At 40.1% G+C, this 10,294-nt stretch overlaps 1 protein-coding gene across 5 annotated transcripts in view; it reads left to right on the top strand.

The window, feature by feature from the left end:
• FOXJ3 (forkhead box J3) overlaps positions 1–9,972 on the top strand; it is a 131,841-nt gene extending 121,869 nt beyond the window's left edge. For all 5 annotated transcript variants that reach the window (XM_082834387.1, XM_082834386.1, XM_082834390.1 and 2 more), the window contains 2 exons: positions 6,592–6,699; positions 7,003–9,972. In XM_082834387.1, coding sequence (XP_082690513.1) covers positions 6,592–6,699; positions 7,003–7,118 — 224 coding nt within the window. In that variant the 3' untranslated portion in view covers positions 7,119–9,972. The remainder of the gene's footprint in view (positions 1–6,591; positions 6,700–7,002) is intronic.
• The last annotated feature ends 322 nt before the right edge of the window (positions 9,973–10,294 follow it).

Genomic DNA, 10,294 nt, shown 5'->3' on the forward strand with positions numbered 1-10,294 from the left:
GGGGCAGGTCTAACAGTAACAAACTCTCTTAGCTTTTATTTATCTGGGAATGTCTTAATTTCTCTCTCACTCTTGAAAGGACACTTTTACCAGGTATAGGATTCTTTGTTGACACTTTTCTTTTAGCACTTTGGATAGATTGGCCCACTACCTCTGGCCTGTAAAAATTCTGATGAGAAATCTGCTTATAGTCTTATTGAGGATCCCTTATATGTGACAAGTCACTTCTCTCTTGCTGCTTTCAGGATTCTCTCTATATCTTTGGCTTTTGAAAATGTGATGATAATCTGTCTTGGTGTGGGTCCCTTTGACTTCATCTTACCTGGAGTTCGCTGAGCTTCTTGGATGTTTATATTCCTGTGTTTCATCAGATTTGGGAAGTTTTCAGCTCTTATTTGTTCAGATATTCTTTCGGCCCCCTCTTCTCTCTCTTCTCCTAGGACTCCCACAATGCATAATTGGTCTACTTGATAGTGTCTCATAGGTTCCTTTGGCTCTGTTTGCTTTTCTTCAGTCTTTTTTCTTTCTGTTAATCAGCCTTGATAATTTCCATTGTCCTATCCTATCTTCACATTTGCTGATTCTTTCTTCTGCCTTCTCTTCTTTGAGTCCCTTAGGTGAATTTTTAATTTCAGTTATTGTACTTTTCAGTTCCAGAATTTCTTTTTGGTTTCTTTTTATGTTTTCTGTCTCTTAGTTGATATTTCATTGTGTTTATGCATTGCTTTCTTAATTTTCTCCACATCTTCCTTTAGTCTTTGAACATCTGTAAAGTTGTTTTAAAATCTTTGTATAGTAGATCTGCCATTAGGATTTTTTTCAAGGACAGTTTCTGTGGATTTGTTTTTGCTTTGAATGGGTCATACTTTCCTGTTTATTTTTATGCCTTGTGATTTTTTTTGTTGTTGTTGAAAACTATACACTTGAATCTATTAATGTGATACCTGTGGAAATCAGATTCTTCCTCTTCCCAAGGGTTTGCAGGATTTTGTTACTGTTTTTGGTTTTTTTTGATTGTTACAGGCTATCCTTGTGCTGAGGATCAACTTAAGGTTTAAACTTAAGATCTTTTCAGGTTTTCTCTGAGCCTGCACTTTTTTTTTTTTGGCATGGGTGGTCACTTTCTAACTTTCCCTGCATATGCAGTTGTTTTTCAGTATTCTAGTCTTTAATGTCTGGCTCCCAGAGGGGAAAAAAGAAAAGAAAGAGGGGAAAGGGGGCAGCAGCCCTTTAAATCTCGTGGAAATCAGTTCAGCCAGAGGAGAGGAGGTGCAGCAATAATGGCCACCCTCCTTTTTGTCTGCAGCTCTGTAATCAGAAGCAACAATCAGTGATCAGAGCACAGATCCCCAGTATTTGGTGGACAGTACCCTTTTTGCCCACACTGGCTCCTGTAGGGTTTGTATAAGCTGTTCCAGCTGCTTGCCATGGGGGTAGGAGTGAGGGGATAGGTAGCTATATCTGTGCTAAGAGCTGAAATTCACCAAAATTAACTGCAATTTGCCAACCAAGCCTTCTTCTGCAAGTTGTGAACCTTCTTTAGAGAGTCCAGAGTTGCAAACTAGTTATGTTAGATTTTACCCATGCAATTTTATCTAGATTCCTGTTCCACCGTCTTCCCAGAATTCTCCCTATCTTCATAGTTAAGTATCAAGATCTTTATGATTTGGCATGTATTTTTACTTATTTGTCTTCTTCCATTCCATCTTTTTAATCTATTCTTCTATGTGGACAGCTTATCTTTGGTCCTCTGATAGGTTCTAAGCCTATAACTTGTCCCTTTCAGGATACATCACTTACTTTTCTAGCTTGCTTGAAGTCCTAGACCAGGTGTACCATACTTTGTCCATTGTTTCTTGGTTCTCCTCTCTTCCTTTCTTTCCCTGTTCAACGAAAATTGTCCCTTCTAAGTGCTGCCACATTCTCTTTTCCAAATCACCTTAAACCATTTCAGTCAACCTTAAAAGTACTAAGTGAATTTGAGTAGTTTATATGTACATCAGTATGCATGTGTGTTTGGGGGTGAGCCCCTGTGTTGCTCAGATCGTTGCCTTCAGATCAGGGAATTCTAGGAAAGACAGGTAGAAGAAGATGTGGGTCAGTCTTAAGAGATGGCCATTTCAGAAGGCCATTGTACATGCTTGCCAGTAGCTCCCCTTTCTGCAATTTCAAAGCTGTAGGTTGAAACAAGACTTTCTTCAAGTTTGTGGCCTAAATCTCTAAGAAAGGTCCAAAAGTACCTTTTGATTTTGGAACTGGGTACTCTTGGTCATGGAAAAAGCACTTTCCATCTGCTGCTGTCCTCTGTCAGAGTGGCCAGGCATCTCTTCTAGATTCTCTCTAGACTGAGATCCTGGGTTATTCCCCTAAAGCCCTTTGTTAGTAGACTTCTGTGGTCATCTCTGCTTGATCCTTGACCTTGATTATTTGGTTCTGGTTTTTATGATTCTCTTAATTTTTTCTGCCATCTTTCCCTTTTGTTGCCAGCACTTCCTTTCCCTCTAGGGTCCCCCCAGCTCCTCCTTGATTCTCAGTGCTACTCCATTCATAGCCTATCAGATGCAGAAGACCTGTAGTTTTCCATCAGTGTTTATTTGTCTCCCAATTTCCTTCCCCTTTAGTCTTTTCCTTCTGAGTCAAAAGAACTTTAGCGAGCCCTGGCCTGCCAAGCCATGTTGACCTTTGTCAACACTTTGTGTGATCAGCTCTGGTGTTAAGTATCTATCACCTCATGCCTGCTGATGTCTTTTCACAAACATTCAGGGGTTTTGTTTGTTTGTTTGTTTTTAACTAAAATTTTAAAAAAATTTTTGGCTGCATTGGATCTTTGTTGCTGCACACTGGCTTTTTCTAGTTGCAGTGAGCGGGGGCTACTCTTTGTTGCAGTGCTTGGGCTTCTCATTGCGGTGGCTTCTCTTGTTGCAGAGCACAGGCTCTGGGCACGTGGGCTTCAGTAGTTTTGGCACGTGGGCTCAGTAGTTGTGGCTCACGGGCTGTAGAGCGCAGGCTCAGTAGTTGTGGCACACAGGCTTGGTTACTCCTCTGCATGTGGGATCTTCCCAGACCAGGGCTTGAACCCATGTCCCCTGCATTGGCAAGCAGATTCTTAATCACTGCGCCACCAGGGAAGTCCCATGTTCAGGTTTTTTACATGCCAGCCTGCTTCCTTTTGTTTTAAGTCCTAGCCACTTTCTGTCATTCTTTTATTCTCCTTCTTGCATCCCTGTGTTTCACATTTATTCAGATATCTCATTTCTCTTATCTCTACCACCCAATAATTCTTTACCATATTTTCTTAGAAATGTAGTGTAAGAGGGGACTTCAGAGAGCTGTTAAAGCTATTATCCTTTTATTTAACAGGTAAGGAAACTGATCCAAAGAGAGAAAGTGACTTGCCTGAAATTACAAAGTTCATTTAGATATAGGTCTTGACTCCCAGAATACAGCCTTTCCATATCCTTCAAACTTTCCCTGTCCCGTCTGTCTTCAAGACTCCCCTTTTGGTAAATACCTCTTTGGCCTCCTTAGAGATGCCAGAAACTAGTGTTGTAATGTGTTAGTGTGGAAGGGGGAAGGAGAAAAAGATGTTGTAGTACACAGTGTATTCCCTCTTCTTCCTAAATCATTTTACCTGTATTTACAATTTGTCTTGCCCAAAATGTTTAAATCCTCCAGTAATGTTTAAGTCCTCTAGTTGTGCTGTTCTTAATTTGATGCTCTGCTTAAAGGTCATTAAATACAAGTAGAAGTGCATTAATTCAGCAAACATTTATTTACACCTTTCCTGTGCCTGACTACATAGTGGGGACTAGGAATAATGAGGTGACTCTAGAATAATCCCTAATTTCAAGGAGCTCACAGCCTGATAGGTGAGACAAGTCTATCAAATACAGCATTATGAGGACTACATTTCTACCACAGGGCAATGGGAATAAGAGAAAGGGGCTTACTTGTCCTAGGGAGAAAGAAAAGCTTCATACAAGATGACACATTTCAGCTGGACTTTGCAGGATAAGTGGGATTCTATATGACAGAGAAGTCTGATCATTTCTCTGCTCAAAACCCTTTATTAGTGTCCGTTTTTCTCAGTAAAAACCAAAGACCTTACTGTGGCCTATATGGCCCTACACAGTCTGGTGCCCCATTACTCTCTGACCTTGTCTCTTTTTCCCTTCCCCTCCCCTCCCCCTACCTCAGGGCCTTTGTACTTGCTCTTTCCTCTATCTTGAGTGAGCTTCCCCAGATAGACACATGACTCAAGTTTTTCCCTAAAAAAGCACCTACTACAGTGATACCTTCCCTGACCATCCTACTTAAATGGCACCTACTCAGCTCTCCTTTTCCCCTCTCCCTGCTTTATTTTTCTCTGTAGCGTGTATAACGTACTATATAATTTACTTTATTTTCCTCCCTCCCGTCTTCACCCCTCCCAATCCCCTGAGAACCAGCTCCAAAAAGACAGGGAGTTTGTTTCTTTATTTATGTATTTCTAGTGCATAGAGCTGTGCCTAGCACAAATACTTCTTGAATGAATGAATGGTCATTCAACAACAGTCTACTTTCAAGAAATATGTTGTGTGATTAGATTTTTATTGAAGTATAGTTGATTTGCAATATTATATTAGTTTTAGGTGTACAGCACAGTATAGATTTATAAATTCTCATAACTACATTCTAAATGTTATAGGATCTCAGACATCTTTGAAACTGCATTATAAGTTAATTTCTTGCTTAAAAAGTCCAAGTAGACTCTCATTGTTCAATCTATAATGAGAACATGGGGAAAAAATGAGGAGTAATGAGAATCTCTATATGAAAATAAAATCTTATGAATGTGACAAGTTTCAAAAAGTTAAGGCCATTTGTTTAATGTGGGTGTCTGTTTATTCCCTTAATCTTGTTTATTTCCATAATTCTCTAATTCTCACCTGTCTCCTCCTTTAAGGTAAGAATTACTAAGCCAAAAAAAAGAGAAATGAAAAAAATATATATAAAAACAGATTAATTTAATCTCCAATAAAAATTAGGTTTTGTCTTATGACTTGAGTTGTTAAGGATAAGTAGAAAGAGAGCTAAGATTTTGCAGGATGGAGGCTGGGATGTTGTTCGTAAGTGAATGACCATATTACTCAGAGGAGGGCAGCCCCTCTAGCCGGATGCAACCTTTAAAAGGTATATCAGCCACGAACGTGAAGGCCGATCACATTTTTTCTCCTGCACAAATATACTAGAGCTGTAACTTAGTATAACTTTTATTAGTATAACTTTTCTCTTCTTTTCTTCCTAAATCTTCAGTATGGTAAATTGGTCAGAGAGATCAGTTCTGACTTTAAACTTTACTCTAAAAAGGCATGTTATCTTGGGAGGCAGTGGCTGGAAGTCAGAACTCTTGGGTTCTGTTCCTGGTTCTTTCTCATTTTCTCTCGTCTCATTTCCTCACCTACATGAACAGAAGTAGGGCTGGATTAGATTATCTCTGAGGCTGTCTCAAACTTGGACAGTCTGACTTTCCAGTGGCAGGTGGAAACTTGTGAGCAGCCAAATAGAGTGTGCCCTACCATGAATATAAAACGACGATTTTCCTTCCCTTTCTAGTTTCCTCTGGGAAAATGATTGCTGTTTTCTAGTTTGATGACAGCATTCCTAGATTGCAAGTATAGTTTGTGTGAAACACTAGAATACCTTAGGGAAATAGCCTTTCCAGAATTCTGGATGTTTCATATAATATAAACCAGTGTTATGGTGGTTCTTTCCCAGGAGTTATTGTGGGAGGTTGCATGATGTTTCCTCCCCTCCCTTTCTATTTTGCATTAGGATGCAATATAATTGACATTCTGGAGCTATTATACTTGATGGCTGCTGTCAGTGAAAGCATATTAACTTCAGAACCTTCTGAAATGCTATTTAAATGAGATCTGTGTTTTCCATCTACACATCTTCTAAATAATATGTTTTTAATCACCTTTGATATAGCTCTTTTACTTTATGCAAATCTTTCCTGTCACTTTGTGCCTCCAGTCACTTTGTTAATCAGCTAGGGCACACTTAGGTCTGCTTTAAGGATGAGAAAATCAGGGCAATAGAGACAACCATTACTGGAAAGAGCCCATGAGTTAGGAGAACTGAATTCTAGCCCTAGGCCCTGTCAAACTGATGTGTCTTTGGGCAAATCTCCTCAGCCTTCTGAGCCTCTGTTGCCTCATCCATAAAATGGGGGTAATCCCTGTCTTGCCTTCACTGTGGGTCTAGGGGGAGACTCAGATGAAGTAATGGGATATGAAAATGCTTTTGAACTATAATGAGGTATGTAACAACAACAGACATAACTTACCTACGAGCTTCCAGAGAGTTAGAGGCAGTGCCAGAATTAGTACCAGTGTACTCACACCCAGCCTGGCACCGTGTTTGAAAATCCAGCACCACCTTTGGCCGAGTTCTAGCATCTAAAAGGAGTGATCTTTCCTTCCCTTTCCTTCCTCACTTTACCAGCTTAATTTAGTTTTAGGTAACAGTTCTATTAAGATTTTTATGTTTGATTTGCTTTACTTATGGTACTATGTTTTCCTTCTGTCTTCTTCACAATCTGATCAGGAAATTTGTACATAGACTCCAGGCAAAATCTCACTCCTTCAGTGATGCCTCCCCCTGGTTATCCTCACATCCCGCAGGCACTCAGCACTCCAGGAACAACAATTGCAGGTGATTTGGGGTGTGGTGTGTTGGGGTTGGCACTTGGAGTTTAATATTGAAAAAGGCTTTAGCTGCCCCGACAGGGAAGGAGGCTGCCTCAGGAGCGGGTGAACTCCCTGTTTCAGAGGGGTGGGGTGCAGAGTACCTGTAAGATGAGGATCATAAGAGCCACCTTGTAGAGGCTTCTGGGTGGGTAAGTGAGAGCATATGCGCTGAGTTCCTGGCACACATAGGAAGTGTTCAATAGGTGTGTGTTTCTTTCTTCCTTTGTCCTCTCCCAAGTCACTGCTGACATTGCCTCCTTCCTTCCAGGCCATCACGGGGCCATGAACCAGCAGCACATGATGCCTTCCCAAGCCTTCCAGATGCGGCGCTCTCTGCCTCCAGATGACATCCAGGATGACTTTGATTGGGATTCAATTGTGTAGAGCTTGTTTCTCAAGGCACCAGACAGACCCAAGCGTTACCTTTCTGTGCAGTGAAGGGAAAGGTTTGAGAGAATCCAGTTGAGAAAACAAAGTTTCTAATCATTTTACCAATGTTATTGAAATTTTTTTTGAAGACAATCAGAAAGATTTTAGCTGGATAACTTACTGCTTTTATCTGACCCAGACAAGTACTACATGTTTGTCTCCCTGCCAGCTGCCCTATGTAGCTCCTAATTGTTGTGTGATTTGAACGGCTTTTGCATATTTGTGTCAGTTTGATGTTGACCACAAGTGCCAGACTGATTTTTCAGACAGAGCCTATTTTGCTGCAAGCAGTTTATAGATGCATATATGTAAATACATGTACAAAAATTATTGAAAGGCTTCAATTTTTTCTAATTGGATTATTATGTCTTGAAAAGAAAAGTTACTGTGAGTTTTTATTCCTTGTTAGGCTATTTTCGGCAGGATGCTTTTAACTGATGTAGGCAACTGAAAGGAAATAGATTTTTTCAAAGCCCAGTTCCCCTTATTTAATCTTTTTCGGAAATGTGAGTATTGAGTTCTACTCAGTAAGCCAGAGAACCCAGAGTTTGATACTCTCCAAACAGTCCAAAGGGGCATGTTGTTCCTGAGCAGCATGAAGGACTGACCAATGTTTTTTTGATGCCTGGGGGATTCTAGAGTTCATGTTGCACCGTGTCAGCATCTGGTTTTCTAAGTCTGCATTGTATGCCAGTATTCAATGTGTTTGATTAGAAGCTGGGCACTGCTTGGCTTTTGAAACAAATCAATGTCTCCACATTTACTTATGTATTTATTATTCAAAAGTGTTATTTTAATATTTATTGCTATCTTCTGTGAATGCTCAACTCCTCTTGGGTTCATTAAGGAGAAATGCAGTGTCTGAAAGCACAGAATTATTTTTCTTGATAAGAGTTTACAGACAAGACAATCAGAGAGAGATTGTGTCATTCTCTTTATCATTATTCCTGCCATGTGAGTATATTCTCTATCTTTGCATTCCTGCTAATTGAGACTTATTTGCTAAGTAGGATTTTCTGGAATTTGAATCAGAGTTCATTTGGGCAACGGGACAGCAGGGCAGTGTTTGTATAGCAAGTTTCCCCCTCATTCTCTTTCCATTTAGGAAGCACTGAAAGGAGGGTAGAGCCACACATGGATTTTATTTGCCTCAGTCTTCAGTGCAGTTACTGTTGAGTGGCCTGCTGTTTCTGTTGTCCTGTGTGTCTGTGTATGCATGACGTTTGGTTCCTTTCTTTGAAATGCAGCCTGCCTCTTAGGGGTTTTTATTAGCTGTTTGTTTTTTGTTTTGTTTTATTTCACAGTTACTTTGCATGGATTGATTGTCTTAGTTTTGTAATGAAACTAAGAGAAATGAGATTTCTTTTTTTAATGAATAGATTTTGAATTGGTTCTTTAGACCAGAAAAAAAAAGCAGAATTTTTCAGTTCTAATGGGGAAACGATGTTCCATCAAATCAAGGAGTACTAACTGCTCACTGGTTGCCTTTTAGCATCTCTAGTCTCTATCAGCCATGCTTATTAAGTCACTTTAATTACCCTTACTGATTCTGTGGTTGAGTAATCTCTACTTGAACTAAACAAACACCTTTGTTTCTCTGTGTGTGTATGTGAGAGTGTTTGCGAACGTCTTTGGGTATTTTTTTTAGTGGAGTGTTGCCTTGAATGAATCACTGGGAAGCCAGCCATGGTAAAGGCTGGTGAGGTTGGGGAGGAGGGAAGGGCTTTATATTCCTGTTGTTTGGATCCTGCTTGGCATGAAAAAGGAAACTCAGTTCCAGCCCCTTGGATCAGTAAAAATCAGAGGATTCTGGAAAGGCAGCCAATCAAGATGAGATAGCAGCCTGCAGAGTAAAAGCTTGGAAAAAGGGGGTGATTCTCAGTAGTCTGCTCAAGTCACGGTTCTCTAGATACCAAAATAGCTGTTTTGAAACTATAAATTGTATGGGTAGCAGTGTGCACTTTAAACAATTTGGGTGTTAGAATGCAGTAGCTTATACTGAGTTATTCAAGTAGAAACCGCTGATGAAGATGTTACAAATTGTGTGAAGCTAATTTCCCATTTGGTAATCATTTACTGATTTGCAGTGATCAATATTTTTGTGAGAATTTAAACTTACCATGAATGGCCCTGGAGGCAGAGCCTCCACCCAGACCCATCTCACACTAGTGATTCATGTGGCCAGGGAGCCCGGGACAGGCTTTCTCACGGGCTCCAGCCAGACAAGGCTCCCTAGTGAGGTGCAGAGCATCCCTCTAGTGGCCATCTCAGTTGGTAGTTGTAAATGCAGAGCAGTTCTGTCTTGGACTTAAATTAACTGAAGACTTTTGGGGAAACGAATCATAAATGCATGTAATCAAATGGGGGTACTCTGTCCAGGAGAATAATCCGACTGGCATTTGTGGCAGTGTTTGAAATGTAAATGTATTCATGTATGTTCTTGTAAATACATGTCTCTCAGATGTCCTTTGAAGCGGGAGGGAATCAATCTGGGGATTATTTCAAATGGAATAGAGTATTTTGATATTGTTCATTCAGAGGGTGATGTGTACATATCTATATTGTATATATGTGATGAAAATGCATTGGCTTTTTGTGCAGACACAATCTGCTCTCTGTACTGCTGTTGGACAGTCAGTGTTTTAATGTTTCTACAGTTTTGCTATTGCACGATTTCATATTTTGCCTCTATGATGAACGGCACCCATTCTTTGTAACTGTTTAGTGCTGTAAAGAAATATCCCAAGTGTCATTAGGATTGTTGCTGCCAGAAGTGATATGCATGAATGGCACTTAAAATAAATATATTATGTTAACTCTATTTGCAACACCAATTGGTCTGTGTCATTTGCTGCAGTTGAGGGAACAAGATTGGAGCTAGTCCAGAAGCAGAAAGCCTGGAGTTAGTCATTCCTTGGGGTCTCAGAGGTTGTGTCCCATGTACTGCTGCCTGAGAACAGTCATTGCTGCTGTTTATTGAACATCTCACTTGCTCTGTGAACTTGAGGAAATTATTTCATTTGTCTGAGCTTTCATTTTCCTCATTTACAGTGCCTATAAAATGAGAATAATACCTACCTCCTAGAGTTGTAGAGGGATTAAATTAATTAAGGCATTTAGAACAGCATCTG

The sequence above is a fragment of the Leucopleurus acutus genome (assembly GCF_964270905.1).
Source record: "Leucopleurus acutus genome assembly, chromosome: 2".
Taxonomy (NCBI): domain Eukaryota; kingdom Metazoa; phylum Chordata; class Mammalia; order Artiodactyla; family Delphinidae; genus Leucopleurus; species Leucopleurus acutus.